General features: G+C 44.8%; 1 protein-coding gene across 3 annotated transcripts in view; it reads left to right on the top strand.

The window, feature by feature from the left end:
- Ric8b (RIC8 guanine nucleotide exchange factor B) overlaps positions 1-20,456 on the top strand; it is a 95,675-nt gene that overhangs the window by 39,833 nt on the left and 35,386 nt on the right. For all 3 annotated transcript variants that reach the window (XM_038314425.1, XM_038314424.1, XM_038314423.1), the window contains 3 exons: positions 2,201-2,295; positions 15,409-15,637; positions 16,318-16,413. In XM_038314425.1, the coding sequence (XP_038170353.1) occupies positions 2,201-2,295; positions 15,409-15,637; positions 16,318-16,413 (420 nt within the window). The remainder of the gene's footprint in view (positions 1-2,200; positions 2,296-15,408; positions 15,638-16,317; positions 16,414-20,456) is intronic.

The raw sequence follows: 20,456 nt of genomic DNA, 5'->3' as shown, positions 1-20,456 counted from the left end.
GAGAAAGGTCAACATGGGTAGTTGTGTAGAGGCTTGTCATGGTCAAGGTTTGCTACCTCCAGTCTGGTTTAAAAGGAAGTACAACTCATGCTGAACTGCACACCTGTAGTCTCTAGCAGTGACCAGGAGCAATACAGGGTGTGAGTTCAAGGACAGCCTGGCTTACATAATGAGACCCTGTTACATAATTCAATCAATCAATCAACCAATCAAGATCTGGAGATGTGGCTCACGAAAAGCCCAGGGTGCTACCGCCAGTTTTCACAGCCAGGACAGGGTGTTTTGTTTTGTTTTGTTTTGTTTTTCCAGGACAGGGTTTCTCTGTGTAGCAGTCCTGGCTGTCTTGGAACTTGAAGACCAGACTGGCTTTGAGCTCACAGAGATCCACCTGCCTCTGCTTCCTGAATACTGGGATTAAAGGTGTGTACTTCATCCACCTGGTATAAATATATATGTACACATACTTATGTTATTATAGGAGGTAATTTTATCAGTGGCTAAGCAATAGTTTAGTTTGACACAGGTTTCATGTGGGCAGGTAAGAGTATACTTATGAGAGAATTTTCACTCAAGAACTGGGGATGGGTGGTGAGGTGACAGCTTTCTCCTGGCCCTTAGGTGTTAGCACCCTTGGTTCCCATTGGCCCTTGCCGGCTCCCTGCGCTCTCCCAGCTCTGGCAGTCACACTCCCCTTCCTTCCCTCTCCCCTCCCCTCCCTTTCGTGTTCTGCTCAGAGTTTAGAGCACTATCATGCACACTATTTTCTTTGATCCTGGCAGAACCTCATGTCTGTGCAACTATGTGGGAAGGGACTGAAGCCCAGAGACACGTGACTGACGTGAGGTCCAGCCCAGACTCCTGCTCGACAGCCAGTGTGACACTGTCCCGTTCTGACTGAAGCTCTCATCTGTCTCAAATCTGTATGCACTGTGCTGTTTGAAGTGTTTCCCAGCCATATTAGGAGTAATGAAAGTGTGCCCTATTGTTTGTTGGGGTCTGTGAGAGGAGTCTTAGAAACATGCACACGTATTTTGCTTTAGGGAGCTCAGTTATTATTACCTTTGAAATAACTGAAAGCCGTACTGTAGCATATGCAGGCTGTCATGTTGTCCTGTTATGTATAAAGAGCTAGAGTACCTTGATGCAGGTGGTTAAATCCCTTGTAATTGTGCTAGTGAGGTGGTTTGGCAGGTGACGTGCCTGCCGTGCAGACATGAGGACCAGATTTCTGCTTTCAGCACCATCTGAAGAGCCAGGTAGGTGTGACAGCCGCCTGGAGTCTCATGCCCCAGGTGAAGACAGGGTCTCTGCATCAAGCTGCCTCACTAGACTAGCCAAATAAGTGAGTTAGAGATTGAATGAGATGCTGCATCAGGAAATAAAATAGAGAGTAATAGAGGAAAACATCCAGTATCAACTGCTGACCTCTGCACACAAGTGTGCACACACATGGACACACAGCACATATGCATGTACATTATACATGCGTACACACACCAAAAAAGGAAAAGAAACTGTAATGGCCCAAGACCTCATTATAGATGCAGAGGCATTTCATTGTGGGTCTCTTCTCTAGCTGTGTGTCTTTAATTCACTGCCAATAGATAAATGTTGGGAAAGTAAGGGGATACAATTCTGATTATTTGTGGTACTTTGTTAGGCCTTAGAGATTAAGAAGATGGAGAAAAATGAAATTATTGGCCATCCATAGTGGTATATACATATTGCTAGCTCAGTACTCAGAAGTTCACAGGTTAAAGACTAGTCTGGACTACATAGTAAGACCCTCTCAAATAAATAAATAAAATAAAGAGTTGTTCTCATTACTTTTGAAAGCTAAGAGATGAAACTGTCATTAAGAATAGAGAACCATTTATAAAAAACTGTCTGAATGCCACTTACACTTGTCTGAAGTTTTATAGTGAGCAAACTGGCGCACTGGCCGCAGTGAACAGAAGAATCAGACTCTGGAGATGTGAAATCCTTAAGTGGAACTGAGTTTCCACAAAGGTGAAACAGGGTGCTGGATCAGCACCCTCTGGCCCCAGCCGTCTCTGCAGGTGGCTGTGGCTGTGTCTCGTGGCAGCAGTTTGCTCTACCGCTTTTCAAGGTTTGGAGTCCCTTGCTTGGGGGACAGCGCTGTGCTCCCTTGTTAAGGCTTTCCACCCCCAACTCTCCCTCTCCTCTCTGTTCCCCACAGAGCGACTCTCACCAGTTCCGTGTCATGGCAGCTGTCCTTCGCCACTGTTTATTAATCGTAGGTCCAACTGAAGACAAAACGGAAGAACTGCACAGGTGGGTGCCATCCGCTCTTGCCATCTCTGTGTGTCTAGTTAGGAGCTAATTATGAGCACAAGAAAGTGGAAATACTGTATTGAGTCAGGTAGGCCAGAGCTACGCCTTAGTGTGAAATTTGTGTACTGTTCTCTTTGCCTTTGTTCTGTTGGACGCCTGTGTAAGACTTTGGCGTTTGTCGTATTCAACCATAAACCCCAGAACAATAGCATCACAATCATCAACAGCTTCTGTATTTCCTTGTGCTAAGTGCTTACTAGAGGTTTGCTCCCGGGCTGGGAGTTACTAGTGGTAGAGCACTTGTCCACCATGTATGAGGCCCTCAGAAAAAAGAAAAGCTAACTTAGTTTTTTCCCTTTTCTTTTGTTATTTTAAATTAAGGATTTTTTAATGCAATCTTTTCTCATTTTACATAGCTATCCCCATTCCCACTCCCTCCCCTCCTCCTGCTTCCTCCCATCCCACCTCCCCATCCACTCCTCAGACTTCATAGCAAGACCAAGGCTCTTTCCCCTGTATCTAGGCTGAACAAGGTCTCTCTCCAAAAATAATGTGCTCCTAGATGCCAGTTCAAGCACGAGGGATAAATCCTGGTCCCACTACCAATGGCCCCAAAGACTATTCAAGCCTCAGAACTGTCCCCCACACTCAGTGGGCCTAGTTTGGTCCTATGCAGGTTCCCCTGCTATCAGTCCAGAGTCAGTGAGCTCCCACTAGCTCAGGTCAGCTGTTTCTGTGGGTATCACCATCATGGTCTTGACCCCTTTGCTCATATTATCGCTCCTCCCTCTCCTGGGCTGGTGTCTGGTAGCTCGGCCCAGTGCCTCGCTGTAGATCTCTGTATCTGCTTCCATCAGTTGCTGGTTGAAGATTTTATGATGACAATTAAGGTAGTCATCAGTCTGATTACAGGGGAAGGCCAGTTTAGCCATCCTCTCCACTGCTGCTTAGAGTCTTTAGCTGAGGTCATCCTTGTGGATTCCAGGGATTTTCCCTAGAGCCATGTTTCTCTATAGCCCTTCTTTAATGGCTCCCTCAATCAAGATGTCTCCTTCCTTTCTCTCCCTCACCGTCCCTCCCGCTTCTTGAGCATCTCATTCCCTCATGTTCTCCTTCCTCCCTCCCCTTCTCCTATCCTTCTCCCCTTCCTCCCTTCCTTCTCTCCCTCTCATAATGTTCTCAGGAGGTCTTGTCTGTTTCCCCTTTCCAGGGGGATCCACCTATGTCTCTCCTAGGGTTAAGCTCACTACCTGCTTTCTCTGGGATCGTGGACTATACAGGCTGGCTATCCTTTGCTGCTATCCATGAGTGCGTACAATACCATGTTTGTCTATCTGGGTCTGAGATACCTCACTTAGGATGATTTTTTTCTAGTTCCATCAATTTGCATGCAAATTTCAATATGTCATTGACTTTTACTGCTCAGTAGGACTCCATTATGTAAATGTACAACATTTTCTTTATCTATTTTTCAATTAAGGGGCATTTAGGCTGTTTCCAGGTTCTGGTTATTACAAATAATGCTGCTATGAACATAGTTGAACAAATGTTTTGTAGTATGATTGGGCATCTCTTGGATATATTCCCAGGAGTGGGATTGCTGAATCCTGAGGTAGATTGACTCCAATTTTCTTATTTTAGTTATCATACCAACCTTTCAAAGGATAAGAAAACTGAGGTCTCCATTTATTTACTATTCTTAACTAATATTTTCACTATTTCATTTTAAGAGTGTTTAACAAAGAATATTTTATATAGTAATATTTTAAATAAAAAACTACAAAGTAGGAATATACTCATAATGTCTTCTATTAAGATATATTTGATAAGGCTGGGCAAGGTTGGCTCAGTAGAAATGCTTTCTTTGTGAGCATGCAGATCTGAGTTTGAAACCCCAATGCTCTTACAGGATGGAGACAGAGCTCCTGGGTTAGCTAGCCTGGTGGATGCCACAGGAAAACAGAGGTCCAGTATCAGAACATGGTGGAAGGCGGGGACCAAGTTGACCTGGGTTGTTTTCTGACCTCCCCGTGTGGGCAGCCACATCACACACACACAGCAGTATGCACATATACCACACATACCCAATGAAGTTTTATATACATATGTATGTGTGTATGTGTGTTGCACGTCTATAAAAACAGCAGTCCAGAGATGAGGACCGTGTGCTGCAAGACCCTGACTCCAAAAACCAAAAAACGTGCAAATATTTCCTTGCCATGCATCAAACACTCCTTTACTTTTCCAGAGACAGTGCCCACATATCTGCAGTCAGTCACACCCTAAATGACCATATTAAGTGTTTTTACCCTTTGATTTTTTCCATAATCAAGAGACACTAACAGTTCAACATCAAAATTAAAAGTTTTGTTTCTTTTTTAAATCGGTTACCCCAGGCTGAGGAGCACATGGGCTGTAAGAGAAAGAAGTCTCGTGGCCACTGCTGTGCTGGCCACAGACAGCTCTGCCAGGGTCTCTGAGCCAAGGGTTTCCGATCTTAGCGCAGTGCTTGGTCGTTGTGAAGAGAGACACTGCAGAGGTTATTCATATTTTAAAATGAAATCAGACTCGGCCTTTTAAAGTCTTTTCCTCTATCTGCAGTTGCTTTGATAAAATGCATTAGCTGCACTGTGCACAGAGAGATGCACCCCAGAGCCACAGTCAGGATCCCGAGGCTTTCTCAGAAGCCTTCCTGGGAGATTGCGGCTGCTGCTGACTTCGCAGTACCCTAGCATGGCCTTGCGTGCCCTTTTAATCAGAAGAAAGCGATTAGTATCAGTTTGGACAGTGGTGGCTCCAGGCTAATCCACTTACATGCCAAGAGCTGCCCCAGGGTCAGGAGCTCTCCCTTGAGGGGTTGAGTCTGTACCTCTGCAGTGCCCTGGACCCAGCACGGTGTGAACCTGTACAGGTGCCAGCGCAGGCTAGGTATCTGAGACGAAACTTAAAAGGCATCTTTAAATAGTAGTTTTATTAATTTGTTGAGAATTTCATACAGTGTAATTCGATCATACTCACTTCCACCCCTGCTCTATTTCTTTCTTGAAGTTATTTCCAGGGTTTTTCTCCGTTTTCCAGTGCTTTTGTTCTCGTTGTTGTTGTTGTTTTGGGGCGCACTGTAGAGATGGGTGACCCTGGACGGGCAATATGTGGGTGTCTGTGAGGCTTCCTGGCCCAAGCTCAGTGAGCTCCTAACAGCAGCTGCATCCACTGTCTCTTCTGTTACTCTGTCAAGCGTATTGATTTGTAATGGAAGACTCGGTCCTAAAGTTTATAGATTGCTCCCTGAGCTTTTAATATCTCACTCAGAAACTCATTTTTGTGTTTATCCTTTGATCATATAAAGATATTTGTTTTCTGATACTCTAAATTTTTTTCCTAAAGCCAGAAATTCCATTCATATTAGATGATAAAAAAACAACAACAAAGAGGCTGGCAAACTTCTGGTCAGTTTCTCTCAGAGTCAGCATCATTGTTAACGTCAGGGAAGGGAAGCCTGCGTGGCCCGATACACGACCTAGGTAGTGGTCCTGTCTCCTGTTGTTTCCTCCTAGCAGCTGGAGTGGTAGTCGTTAGTGTCAGCTGCCTGTGTGCTAAACGATGCCCTGCTTCTATTTGTCTCTACTGTTTGATTGAAAGTATTTTAGCGCTCCTTATCACAATTAATAAGCTTGCCCATTAATACTTAGACCCTCCCAAACTTGGACAGTTCTGATTTGTTGTGGAAAGGCAATAGACAAGGATGGCCTCCAAGCTGCTAGGGAGGGTGAGACCCAGACATGGGGTGGATTGTTTGAGGTGCTCAGTTCTAGTTTCTTCCACGTGCTGAGCTCAGCGTGTGCTTATTCATGTCTTCTTCATGCTGAGCGCCCCAGCGTGTGCTTATCCATGTCTTTGATGCATCTTGAGTGAATTTTGGTGTGTAGTGTGTAAAATCCTCTTCTTTTGTTTGCATGTTGGATATCCAGCTTCGGCCATCATTTATTGAAGCAGCCTTCCTTTCTGTGTGTGTGTGTGAAAGAGAAAGAGAGAGAATATTTCTGAATTCTTTATTTCCCATTGGTCCGAGTATCTTTAGGCCATTTGTATACCTCTGTGCTTAAAGTAGAGTATTGTTTTCAAATCAGGAAGTTTGATCCTCCAGGGTTGTTCAGGCTGTTCAGTCTCTTGACATTCCATATGCGTTTAAAGATGAGTTTTTCTATTTCTATAAAAATATCATTGAGGTATTGGTAATAATTATCTTGAATTTCGACTATTCAACTCCTAACAATATTGTTTCCTAATTATCATATATTTCACTCTTTAAATGTTTGGAAATAAGATGACTTTATTTCCGTTTACATTCACTTGCTAGTGAGCACTTAAGCCATGTGTTAAGTACTAATTTGAGCTTTAGGGTTCAAAAAATGATGAAAGCATATAGTCCATTCTCTGCGGCTCACCCGTTAGTAAATTAGCTAGTAATGAGCCGTCTCCCCACGAGCTATGTGAGAGTAGAGACGACGTCTGCTTTGGAGAAGTCAGAAAGGCAGGCGTTTATTGCTCTAGTTAACTCTCTTGGCTCCTTTACGCTTACTCTCTGTGAATAAGTTCTTCAGGTCCAGCTGAGTGCCTTGGTGGAACCAACACTAAATGGGAGTCAAGACATAAATATTATGAAAAGTTAAAAGACAGTTCAAGGAGAGAATATTAAGAGACCACAAGGTAGTTCTGAGCAGTTTTTAGTGACTGAGTCTAGTAACAGTCGCTGAAGGGCCATCTCCCTGTGGTCTGAAGGGAGGTCTTCCTCACAGGTCTGTCCTCTGCCTGTTGTTGCCCTCCTCCCACCTCCAGTCAGGCAACCTCCACAGCCCGGTGGGCAGTTACGGACTAACAGACCGCTTCATGTCCACTGTGCACAGAGTTGTTCTTCAAAAGCAGATGTCTGTGTACAGGTTCTCACGGCCCCTCTCAGTCATAAGATTCAAGAACTCTCCTTTGGATTATGACGCAGCCCCATCTGGGGAATTGTGTCCTTCCTCCGTGCATGAGTCGGCCAAACCTTAACAACCTGCGTGAGGTCCAGGTAGCCACGTCAGTCCATACCATGCGTTTACTTAGAAGATGGCTTGGCCACATGGGGGAGGCGGGTAAGATTGTGCAGTCCTGAAAGCCTTCACACTGTTTCTTGGCATAGCCATAGAAGCCTTGGATTGTCCCAGCCCTCCTACAAGACTTCGGGGAAAATGCTGTGCTGACTGTCACACAGACTCTACCATGAACCGGGCAGTATGTTCCCACCATGGCTGTGTGCCAGTTACATCAGTGTCTTCTGAATGAAAACTGTCTCTCATTGTGTGATATTGGATAAATCCATGGAATTAGATCTGAGGCGGTGGCCTCACTCTTCGGGGAGCAGTCTGCTTTTGACAGTATCCCTCTTCCTATTGTGAAACAAAACATCTTCATGGCACTGATCCACTCTTTACCCAGCCTCTGAAAGCCTCCCATTCTACAAACCAGATGGCTCCATGTTCAAAATAGTCAGCCCCTCTTCTTCCCTCGACACACTCTGCTTATTTGGGCCTTTGCGTTTTCGCTGTCTGGAAATGCTGGAATGCTTTTTACCCAGGTATTCAAGGGCTTGGCTCCGTCTCACCGTGTAGCACTTATTCCAAATGTAACTTGCTTAGTTCGGCCTTCTCCAGCCTCCTAATTTAGACTAGTGCACACACACATAAATACATCTTCTCCCTATTTTATCATCTGCTTCATTTTTTTCGTGGCATTTATCACTAACTAACCTAATGTTGTTCCTTTATTTTCTTGCACATTTGTTATTTCCCTCTAGAAGTAATAAGCTTAAAAAAGAGATCAGGCTAGAGAGATGGTTCAGCAGTTGAAAGCACATACTACTCTTACAGAGGACCTGATTTCAGGTCCCAGCACCAATGTCAGGCAGCTCACAACTGTAACTAAGTCAACTCCAAGGGATCAAGGCTCTCTTCTGGCTGTGAGTACACCTACACACGTGTACATACCCACATATAGACACACAGACATACACAAACAAAGTATTTTTTTAAAGAGGGATAAAAGAACTTACCTTCTTATTCCCTACTATATCCCTCACACCTAGACAAGTACACATACGTGCATATGAACACACACACGTATGTACGTAGTATGTACAGTGAAAATTAATTGAACAGAAGGGTAGTTGGATAGATGACAATCTTGCCACCCTCCTAACAGTGACGGAAACTCAGGCAGGAACTTCCTCAAGCCCTCCCGTTGGCAGTACCAATAGATCTGTTGCAGTCTGTATCGGTCTTTTTTCCTGCCAGTCTCTGCTACGGGAGCTGCTTCCGTTCCTTCAGCCAATAGACTTTAAGATACCAGCCCACTTGGGCGTGGTCTGGTTTGCTTTAAAAAACACCGGCAGCTGTGTGCTCGCTCTCTTGCTTCCTCCGCTTCCCGCTCCTAGACTCCTTTCCTGATTGCTCAGAGGGCTGTTGTCTGGGACAGTGATCTGTAAGTTTTTCCCCTTTAAATAAATAAGCATTCTATTAATTATAATTCCAAACTGGTATGGGATCGTTTGTGACTTATGCCTTCAAGTCTCAGACATTTAAGCGGCTGTTTTTACACATTTTGCTTTTGCCTCCTAAGACCTTATCCTGGAGTTATCTCTCCTTCTAGATCTTCGGTCTCCTTGAGGGTATTAAGTCTACAAAATGAGAATATGCTCAGAACTGTCTCATTTGTAGGAGGAAACAAATCCTTATGAAAACTTTTTTCACAGGGCTGGAAGGTGACTCAGTGGTTAGGAGCACTTACTGCTCGTGCTCACTAAAGATGCCCAGCTGTCTTCTATTTGCAGTCCTCTGTAGCTGTGGCTCCGGGAGTTCTGGTGTCCCCTTCTGGCCTCTGGGAGTACCTGCAATCACACGTACATATGTATCCCTGTGCGCTGCTCGCGCGCTCTCTCTGTCTCTCTCTCTCTCTCTCTCTCTCTCTCTCTCTCTCTCTCTCTGTCTCTGTCTCTCTGTCTCTCTCTCTGTCACACACACAATAAGATGTAATTGTTTTAAGTTGTATCCCTCAGAGCCGTTACCACATTTGCTTCTGTCCTTTTACAGTTTTTTGAGTGTGTCCTGTGCCATTGGTCTCCAGAGGTCTTGATCATCTCGAGGCCTTGGAGGAAAACCTTTTTTTCTTTTATTCTTTTCTCATGCATTGCATCCTGACTGCAGTTCCCCTCCTTCCACTCCTCCCAGCCCCTCTCCCACCTCTTCTCCCCCAGATCAACTCCTCCTCTGATTTCCTTTTAAGGGGGGGGGGCAAGTTTCCAGGGATTTCCACTGAGCACGGCCTGACAAGATATAATAAGGCTGGACACAGACCCTCACACCATGGCTGGGCGTAGCAACCCAGCAGAGGAAAAGGGTCCCAAGTGCAGGCAAAAGAGTCAGCCACACCCCCACTCCCATTGTTCAGAGTCTCACAAGAAGTAGGAAAACCTTTTGGAACACACCCTCAAGTGTGTTTACTTACATGTGAATTATCGTCATATACAGCTGTTTTATGTGTGATACATCATGAATTATATATAGAAATAAACAGTAAAGGTAATAATTTTTGAAAACAAAATTTTAAATTCACCTCTCACAGGTTTATTGGATTCTCCGTTAGTAGCCTCTTCTGTGTATTTTACACAGTTGGCTTCAGATGTGCTGCTACTTGAGTTGACCTTATCATTAGCTCATTCCTCAGGGTATATGATATAGATCAGGCAAAACTGGTCAGTAATACCATGTGGAATTCCCATCTTTACATTTTTAACTTTCATATTTATGTCATTGATTGGACAAGTCCTCCAGCTGACAGTCCTGCCTCAGCCCCCGAAATCATGCCTGCTTTCACTGCGTGTGCCGAAGCGCCATGTGGAGCATGTGTCCTCTTCACACTGGGGATCCACCTCAGATTGCCATAAAGCAAGCACTCCTGAGCCAACTCTCTGGCCCAAGTTTCAGATGTTTTTAAACAAACTTTTGGTGGGTACATTCTGGTAATGAGGCAGAAGTGTCAGGAGTTCAAGGTCACTGTCAGCTACTCAGTGAGCTTATGGCCATTCTGCTGTGGGGACTCTCAAAGTTTACACAGTGACTTCGTATCCTGGGTCACATGAGATCCAGTCTCAAAACAGAAACTTGAGTCCATGCTGCACCAGTTGAATTGTCCTGACTTTCCTTATGGTTCAGCAAAAACATAGGATTCTGCCATTTTCTTGTCAGAAAGAAAGTAAAATGTGCTACTATTTTAAGTAATGTCTTAAATTTAGGTTTCCTCTGCAGGAGTCACTGAAAACGGTTCGCCTGTTTTGTAAGAATTTGCTCAACTTAAAACTTACGAAGCAAGGCTGACCATTTTGCTCAGGGATAGCGCTTTTAACAGACGTGAGGCCCCAGAGAGCAGCCCTCTCCTCCCACAGAAGAAGGTGGAAAAGCAGTCTGTAACCTACCTAAGCATATGCCGATTGCATTATGACCAGTTCTGAATGCAAGTGCATGACCAAAGAAAAGGGGTCACGGCCGGTCTTCCCGTACCCCAGAATCTGTATTTTCCCTCTGCTTCACTGGAGTTTGTGAGTGGGGAGTGGCACACATGGCTGAAGTCATTGGTTAGAGAGCAAAGCAAGAAGTAGATAAAATCGTATGTTTTCTTTCTGCACCCCAGTGGATCATTTTGTGTACCTCTCTGCAGCTGCGTGTGCCCTACCCTGCTTTACAGAATATTGTTTTGAACTTAATGTTTCTGTAGGCCTTACCTATTCCTTTTGGTCACACAAATGAATTAACAGGCAGTCATCAGAATTGCACCTCTGCCACTCAGCCCAGACAGCTCTAGCTCAGTGTCATCAGCAAAGCATGACATAACCATAAGAGAAGCAGAAAACCCAGGCTGAGTGCTGTCATCTTTCTCCCCCACACCACCACAGAAGCCCCTAATAGTGAAGGTTGTTGAGTCAGAACAAAACTTCAGAGGTATGGTAGTACCCGATTTCATAAGGTATTATGAAACTCCAATAATCGAATTTTGGTAGCGTTTACATGGAAATAGACATGTAGACCACTGAAACAGCATAGAGAGCCTAGAAGTAAACCTGCGTACTACAAATGTGTAGTCAGCTGTACTGACACATGCCTGTAAAGAATGCACGTTCTCCAGGAAATGGTGTTAAGAAAACTGGGCTTCTGTGTGTAAATAATGAAGTTAAATTGTGACTTCACATTATACACACACACCAAAGGAATGAAGAAAGTGTTAAAGCCTTTAATAGAAAGTCTAAAACAGTAAAACTTGTAGGGCTTGGTCTTAGCAATAATTTGTGGGTCTGACACCGGAACAGACAACAAAGGCAAGGATAGTTAGGTGGTAATTCATCAGCCTGCAAACCTGCTGTGCACAGGACACTGCCAAATGAAAACATAACTATGCAACAGGAAGCTGTTCATAGCTGCCCTGCTGCCTCTTTGGTAGGGAGTAAGCAGCTAAAACATATATAGGGAATGTGTTTCTTTGTTTTGCTGTGGATGGCAGTGTCTTGCTTTGTAGCTCAGGCTAGTCTTGAACTCACTATGTAGACTAAACTCTTCAATTGGTAATCCCCTGCTTTAGCCTCCCGGGTGCTAGGATTACAGGCATGCATTACCAGCACAGGACTCTTGATTGTCAAGAAAAAAAGAAAGAGGGGAGGAAAGTGGGAGTAGGGGGAAGAGAGGATCTGAATGGACATTCCTCCAAAGAAGACATGCATCTGAAAGCATGTTTAGCATAACTAATTCCTGTAAGATGCAAATCAAAATCGTAAGATTCCCCTCACATCTGTTACAGTGGCTGCTTAAAGACCACCACAGAACTAGGGTGTGGAGAGCCGCAATGTGAGTTAACGTAGCCATTGTGGGAGGCAGTGTTGTAGTTCTTCTAAAAACTGAAAAGAAAAGTGGCATTGGCTCCAGCAACCACACTGATGGATAGATATCCAAAAGAAATAAAAACCATTGTCTCAAAGAGATACCTGTCCCTCATTTTCATCATCGTTCACGATGTCAGGGATGTGAAGTTTGCCTAAATGCCTTTCAACAGATAAAACTGATAAAGAAAATAGAGGGAGAAGGGAAGGGTAGAGACACGGGAGGTGGAAAGTCTAACAGCAGATACGTGGGTAAATGTGGGAAGTGCATGCGTGTGATGGGCTCCATTGACCTTTGAAAAGGAGATCCTGTCTTTAGGTATAGAAGACACTAACAAATTAAGCGAACCAGATACAAAAGGACAAACACTGCATGGCCCCTTTAGTAAGGAATCTAAAACAGAGAAACTCATAGGGCCAGGAGGTCGGATAGTGAGGACCAGGGGCAGGGTGTGGGAGTGGTATCAGTCAAAAACCTACAGTTTGTGGTTGTGACTTCTAGTGTTGCTGTCCAGCAGGGTCTGTGGTTAACAGGACTGTAGCATATATGTAACATTTGGTAAAAAGGGTAGAATCTTTGGGGGGGGGGGGTGTTTTGTTTTGTTTTGTTTTGAGACAGGGTTCCTCTTTGTAGCTTTGGAGCCTATCCTGGAACTCACTCTGTAGACCAGGCTGGCCTCAAACTCAGAGATCCGCCTGCCTCTGCCTCCTGGGATTAAAGACCTGTGCCACCACCACCTGGCAAAAGGGTTGATCTTAAGCTTAAGTGCTCTTACCACAAAAGAAACAAAACTTAACCCCCCTCCCTTTTTTTTTTTAACTAAAGAGAGCAGGAGCATCTTTTGAAGATGTTGAGGTTTTTGTCTTTCTTTCCAAGCTTGAAAATACACATGTAAACCTCAAATATAAAGAAACTATATTTGTTCATACGATTTGTTACTTGCTGTTGATGAATGCGAGCTGTTAGCTTGCTTCTTGCTTTCATGTGATGTTCTGTTGAGTTCAGCAATTATTGGAAGACTAGATTTGGGATTGTCTTCCCCTTCCCACAGCTAGTAAGCCTTTAATCAAGGCACCAAGTTGCTGTAAGTAGCCTTGCTTCTGAATCTGCATATCAGGAGGGGGCTGGGAGCAGGAGCTGGAGGATGTCAGGGCCCAGTGATTAATGGCTCCAGGAACTGAAAAGGAGAGTAGTATACACAGCCTTTCTACCCCCTGGAGGAGGAATGCAAACACCATTGTGTAAATGTGTGCATCCTCACCGACTTCCTGGTCGCTGGGGAATCTCATGCACTCTTCTCCCACAAATAAAACTGTCACAGGAGTGACAGGGCTCAAAGGCTGACCCCTCGCCTAAACAGAGTGGCTGGACACAGCGAGCCAGGGAATTAATTTCCTAGCTGTTTGAGAACCAAGTTGTTCGGTGAGAAATGAGAAAAACGGGAACTTTTCTTGAAAAGTCTTAAACATCAAATATTTGTTAATTCCAGCTCTACATTTGGCTTCTTAAATCTGTGAATTCCTGGAAACTCCTCCTTTAAGTGAATCTAAAGGAGAAGTGTCCCTCTGTGATGGAGTGACCACCCCAAACTCTTCCGCCGACCTGTGATAGATTTAGTCACTGCTGATGGTTTCCAGAGCCGCTGCCTTGTGTTGGGGGACGTTAGCATTCAGAATGGCTTGTACTGTTTTAGAAAGCGATTCTTAGGTAAAGTTCTTCTCTCCAGTGAGTTTCCAAATGCTTAAGTGAGAAGCAGGTCATTCTAAACTACAAGGAGTTGTGAATGTGTGCGTATGTGGAAGGCGGCTTGCTCTAACTGCCTGTGAGTGCTGACAAGCAGCAGAGCAGACTGCGTGCCGGTCGGCAGAACTCTCCCTGGACCAGAGACCGTCTGCTCATAGAAGGGTGCCTACAATTCATACCATTTTTATTCCCACTTATTTTCTGGTTTGTCTAATTTGTAGTGGATTTTTACTAATTATTATTTTTCTATAATATAAAAAGAATGAACTATTAATTTATGGATAAATAAAACCATACTTCAGTATAAAAGAAGGAACCTCTGTTTGCTCTGTCTCAGTTTTTAGTGTCACCCTCACTGTCAATCACATTTCAAAGGCTGTGATCTAAATGAAGACGGCGTCAGCTGGGTTAAGCCCTGGCTGTGGTTTCCGAGCGGTTAGACTTGTAAACTGTATTTGCAAGAGTTTATTTTTAGTCAGGATGTGGTTATTTTTAGACTCCCTTCTGTGTCACTAGGAAATGCAATGCCTGTCTTTCCACCGCTGTTTATCAGGAAGTCCTGGGGTGCAGGCTGTTAAGATCCAGGCCATTACAGCACCGCCTCTCCTGTAGACGAAAGTAGGAAGTACAGGGGAGAAAATCTGTACACCAGAAACATGCCGAACTCTGAATGTCTACTCTCATTCTAACCTCCTGTATTCTTGTTAACAACAGAACAGTTTTTAGGAAATGCCAAAAACACAAAGTTTGGGTTCCCCCTGCTGGTGTGTATCTCAGGTTTGTGTATAATCCTTGGGAAAGCAGAACAGCCTGGCTGGACTGGAGACTAGCAACAGCAGTGTTGGCCTCTTGAAGAGACCGATGATGGGGAGCACCACTCTTTTCCCCGGAAAAGTCATAAAAATGGGATCGTTTAAAAATTGTACTTTTGCACATTAGAAAAGACAATCCTAATGCTCCAGAGTGTGTGTTTTTAGTGGTGTTGCATCTGACAGGCAGCTCACAAGCACTGCTTCTCAGGTTATGATGTTGTAATGTAAGGGATAATGAACACCAGTGAATCCACAAAAGGAGTTCAAGCCCCTGAAGAAGATTCAGAGCCAGCATTGTCATAGTGAATTAAAGCACTGGCATTCAAGCTGGCTAATTCCTGTTTTAGTGTGTCAGAAAGGGCGGTGTTGCTCTGTGATTGTGTCTGTCCATTTAACACTGCTTCTCGTTCATTTGTTGTGTGTGTGTTTGAGACAGTTCTTCATTTTCTCTGAGTAAATGCCAAGTAATGTTAATGGCTCATTTTGAAAAAGAAAAATTTTAATTGACTCCTAAAAGTCACCTCCAAACTGCATTATGTTTGCATTTTAAAAGCCCATTCAACCAAACTAAAATATTGTATTTTCAAATTGCCTTTCAGCAATGCCGTCAACCTTTTAAGCAATGTTCCAGTCTCTTGTTTGGACGTCCTCATTTGTCCATTAACCCACGAAGAAACAGCTCAAGAGGCCACGACTCTAGATGAACTGCCCGGAGACAACACAGCCGAGAAAGACACAGCTTTGAAAACCAGCACCATGGTGTACAACGGCATGAACATGGAGGCCATTCACGTCTTACTCAGTTTTATGGAGAAGAGAATAGACAAGGTAAGGCTGCCGGCCTGAGTCCTTGGAGACCAGTGTGCCCTGCCAGAGACGCCACACAGCTTAGCCTGAGTCCAGACCAGTGTGCCCTGCCCAGAGACGGCCACACAGCTTGCGCTCACAACTTGGCATGCTAAATAGTTGTACTTTTAAAAACAATTTATCATAATAACGATAAATTGCTAGAAATAAGTGAGTTTATTTTTTTACACCAAATTTATAGCTAGTGTCTGAAAGCAAAGGAAAAACGAGTAACTTTCCTGCATAGCTACTTTGTAAATGTTAGAGGAACTAATTCATTCCAAAATGACATCTTCAGAAGTGTCTTGTTGTCAGTTTCTCTAGTCTGCCCTCAGCGTTCTCTGGTAAATGTTAAAGGCAGCAGTGTGGCTTAGATGGATCTCACAATCCTTGGCTTCATTGAAGCGCATTAACTAAGCTGGTGTAAGCCCTAGAACATGTAGGAAAACCAGAAAAGACAAAACTAGAAAGTAAAATGGAGACAAGTTATGGAAATACTATTTAAAGTAACTTTAAACATTGTTTGTGAGCTTAGATATCATAAGATATGTCCTCTCCCCTTCTTCCCCTCAAAACAAACAAATGTGTTCATATTCTCAGGTTACGGGGAGAGCCACCCTTTAGGACCTGGACTAACACAGCATGCATGGTTTTCTTTGTAGGGAAGCAGCTATAGAGAGGGTCTAACTCCAGTTCTCAGCTTATTAACAGAGTGTTCCCGAGCCCATCGGAACATCCGAAAATTTCTCAAAGATCAGGTAACTGCTTACATCTTAAATGTAAAACTTTGTTTATATGTTGTTAACGTAGAACTAATGAATTCTAATCAGAATAAACGGTCTTGTGTAAATTGTTACTCTTTCACATTTACCCAGCACATGCTCACTGAGGTCTGCTGTGTGCTGCTGTTAAGTATTCAGTACCATGAGTCCTTTACCCTTGCAGGCTTTACCTTATGAATGGCAGGGCATGATCAGTGTTGTAGAGAAGGGGAAGGAGATGTGGAATGCTGCTGAAGGGGTGACAGTGAGCAGGAAGTTGGAGAACTGAGAAGTGTCTCAGAATGTTGAGAGTTCTCAGCTGCAAAGCGTCAGTATGCTGCCGGACGCGCGGCAGCCAGTGTTCCTGGACAAAAGGCAGAAGGGAAAGACAGTCAGTGCAGCAGAGCCCACAGGGCGGTGACAAGCTTGCATAGCACTTTGGATGGATTCTCTCTGAGTAAGAACCTCCCAACTTTCTTAAACTCAGGGCTTCGGCAGTGATGGATTCCTTAAAGTGTCGATGTCAGACACCTTCTTTAGTGCCCCTCAGTCACTGCTTTTAGTCCAGCCTTGTCTCTTCCCATGGGAATGTGCCATTCCTTTCACTCCTCGGGGCCCCTACCTTTTCTTGTCTGGACAAGCTCCTGTGCAGTCCACAGCTGTAGTCCCTGCTTCCCAGACAGCTCCGACTGCAGTCCTCCCCAGTCTTCCCATCGGAAAAAATAGCCAGGTGGTTGAATAAGTTCCTACCCACTGTGGCCTGCTACCAAGCACGTGAACTGACTAGTCTTTAAATTTAAAACTACCAACACCAAGTGGCTTCCCAGCACATTGCAGTGTATTTTACAACTCCCTGTTCCGCAAAAGGAGACAGAGTTCCACGTAACTCACACCATCCTCTGACTCACTGCATAGCTATGGATGACCTCATACTTCTGGTCCTCGTGCCACCACCTGTGAAGTGCTGGCATTAAATTTGTGCACCACCACAGCAAATTTATGCACTGCTAGAGATGCACCCCAACACTTGGTGCATACGAGGCATGCCCTCTGTCTGCAGAGGTGCATGCATGCTGGCCTCTGATAGCATGTGGTAAGGTCCCGCCTCCCTGAAACACCTCATTTGGATCTTGGGACATAGTAGAGACCTTTGCTGGTCATCTTCCAAATCCTGAATGCTTTTGTGCCTAAGGCAAATGTGTCTGTGTCTACCTCTCTCCTCCCTCCTTGCACACACCCCCGTGTACTGATTCTGACCCATCCACATGCTGACGATTCCCAGGTGTGTGTGCTTAGACACAAAGCTGAGCCATCAGGGCTCTAGACAGTTTCTTCACTATCAGATGTTGTCCTTTAGTGTGGCCCAAGTTAATGCCTCATTTCCCACCCTCCACTCCTGTTGCTCTCTCGTCTCTTCCCATGCTTCCCTGGCCATTGATAAATTAGTCAGGATCACTTTGATACATGGTGAACATTAAGTAGACACCTTTCTGTGTATCAACCCCCAGAGTAGTGCTGATGAAAGACCTCAGAAAGCAGGAACTCGTGTTGCTTTAAACAGATAAATAAAAGCATGGTCACTGTTTCAGCCGGATAAGTTAATCAGCCCTATGTGGTTATTGGTTTGATTGCTTTAAAGAATTCTACCTTGGCCAGAAGAAGCTGGTGAAGAATAGTAAATGAAAATGTTTTATGGGGCTGGAGAGATTGCTTAGGTTAAGAGCACTGTTCTCTCTCTCCAGAGGGCAGGCTCAGTTCTCAGCAGCCACACTGCTGCTCGCATTTGTCTGTCCCTCCGTTTCTAGGGGTCCAGTGCCCTCTTGTGCCTCCACAGGCACTGCATGCACATCTCGCACAGGCATACATTTAGGTAAAATACCCATACACATAAACATAAATGCTTCTTTCTTAAAGGACTTCATTTTCTGTGTTCTTGTTAATATAAAAGCAAAGTCAAGGTTCAAGTAAACTGGCTGTATTTACTTTTTCTGATATGGACGTCCTATTTCTATATCTGGAAACCTATTTGTAAGCCACATGCTGTGTAGATGCACAGGAGTATAAGACCTCTGTCTCCTTGGGAAACCCTGCACTGTGGGTGAGGTGTTGAGACAGGGCAGGTTAAAAAGATAGCTGTGTTTGTTAGCCTGTGACGATACTGCAGCGGGGAGGATGTGTCTCATTATGGGGGTCCCAGGTTGAGAGATCACATTCCTAGGGAGATGCAGGACACCACTGGATACATTAGTTACACTTCTTGTTGCTGGGACAAAGGTCTGGCTCCTGGTCCATCGTATTAAGGAAGGCACGGAAGCTACAGCAGCTCCTAGTTGTGACATAAGGAACACGAAGCTGTTTGTTCCTGTCTCAGCAAACCTGCAAGCAGAGAAAGAAAAAGCCAGTTCTGAGCTGGCTTGTTCATGTTCAGTGTTCACGTCCTCACAGTTCAAAATAGCCACTCCACTCCCCAATAGTCGTAACTTGTTCCAGCATCCCTTAAGGTACATAGTGGTAGCAACCTGAGGTCCATAGTGAAACCTGACTCAAAACAATAACAGGTGTCCAGGGTGATGACCCAGTGGGTAAGAATACTTGCTTCATAACCACGAGGACCTGAGTTCAAATCCTCATTGCCCACGTGATAAGGTTGGGCATGGTCATGTATTACCTGTGACCTCGGGCACTGCAGGGGACAGTGACAGGAGGGCTGGTGAGGAGGACCACCATCCAGTCGTTAGCATAGGGCAAGGTTCAGTGAAGACCCTGCCTCGAGGGGATAAGGCAGAGAGAAAAATAAGGCACACAGATGTCCCCTGGCCTCCGTGTATGTGCCTGCATGCATGTGCACACACAGTAGCAAACAAACAAACAAACAAAATACAAAGTTTCAGAAACTCAGGGTAAATTCCTTCTATCTGTAAAATCAATATGACTTTTTAACTTCCAGTGTGCAGTGGTAGCACAGCCACCAGGCATAGATTTCCATTCCAAGAAAGAAGTGAGATGGGGAATTGGTTTCAGGTCTCAATCAGGGGCGGGGTGGGCAGTGGGGAAGACACTGAAAGTCTGGCATCTCAAGCACTCTGTAGTTCCCTGCAGTTTTGCTGGCCATCGCCCAGATAACGAACACATGCGTGGCTTTCCTGAGCAGGTGTGACGTGTTGCTAGTTAGCTTTGCTTCTTGGGTCCCTACTATAGCTTCACCTCAGCATCTCCACTATGCGTAGTCCCACCAGGCACTCATTGCGAGGGCTCTGAGCCTGCAGACTTCTGCTTGCCTTTCTTTGAAATTGTGGTTGACACCATCATGATCTCATGAGTCTTAAATTCTGCACACCTGCAGAACCAGCCCCGTGGAGAGGCAGAAAAGTCTGCTCAGATATGAACCCAGCTTCTGCCTGGTTGAGCCATGACTGCAGCCAGGGAGCTTCACCAGTTGGACACAGAAAAACAAATCCTGAGATGTCTCGGATAGTAAGCCAATAGAGAGACCCGGGCTCGGTACCTAAGACAGTGCTGTCCTGAAAGACAGTCTCTTGGCCGGGGTTGGGGTGGGGAGTGGCCTAGAAGACTTGGGAGATGGCCTCAAGGCTTGTACGCAACCTCATAATTGGCATTCTTGCCAGTCCCTAACAGTCTCTCAGTGTGCCTACCTAAGCCATACCTTTAGTTACAGTTTTTAGTCATTCCTTGGGCAAGCTGCAAGGTTTACAAATTTATTTCATTCCCTTTTGTCCTCAAAGTGGCAGTGGTAGGGATGATGTGGAACCTTTAAGATGTATTGACTCATGGAAAGTTTACATGGAAAGGTCTCGGGGGGCACTGCCCAGCAAGGTTTAAGAGTTCCTATGAGCCCCTTTAGCCCTCACAGAACAAACTGGAGCTGGCCTGACCCTTAAATCCCTGACTCCTACAAACACCCTGCCTCTGTGATACCATCCTCCAGTAAGCCCAGAAGTAGAACCAGTAGGTAGGATCACCAAAACTGTAAACTAGAGAAAATGGTTTTCTTTGTAAAGTTAGTGTGCCGTGAGTCTTTT

Source organism: Arvicola amphibius, chromosome 17 (assembly GCF_903992535.2).
Source record: "Arvicola amphibius chromosome 17, mArvAmp1.2, whole genome shotgun sequence".
Taxonomy (NCBI): Eukaryota; Metazoa; Chordata; class Mammalia; order Rodentia; family Cricetidae; genus Arvicola; species Arvicola amphibius.
The sequence above is the reverse complement of the archived record's forward strand: the minus strand, read 5'-3'. Positions and strand labels throughout refer to the sequence as shown.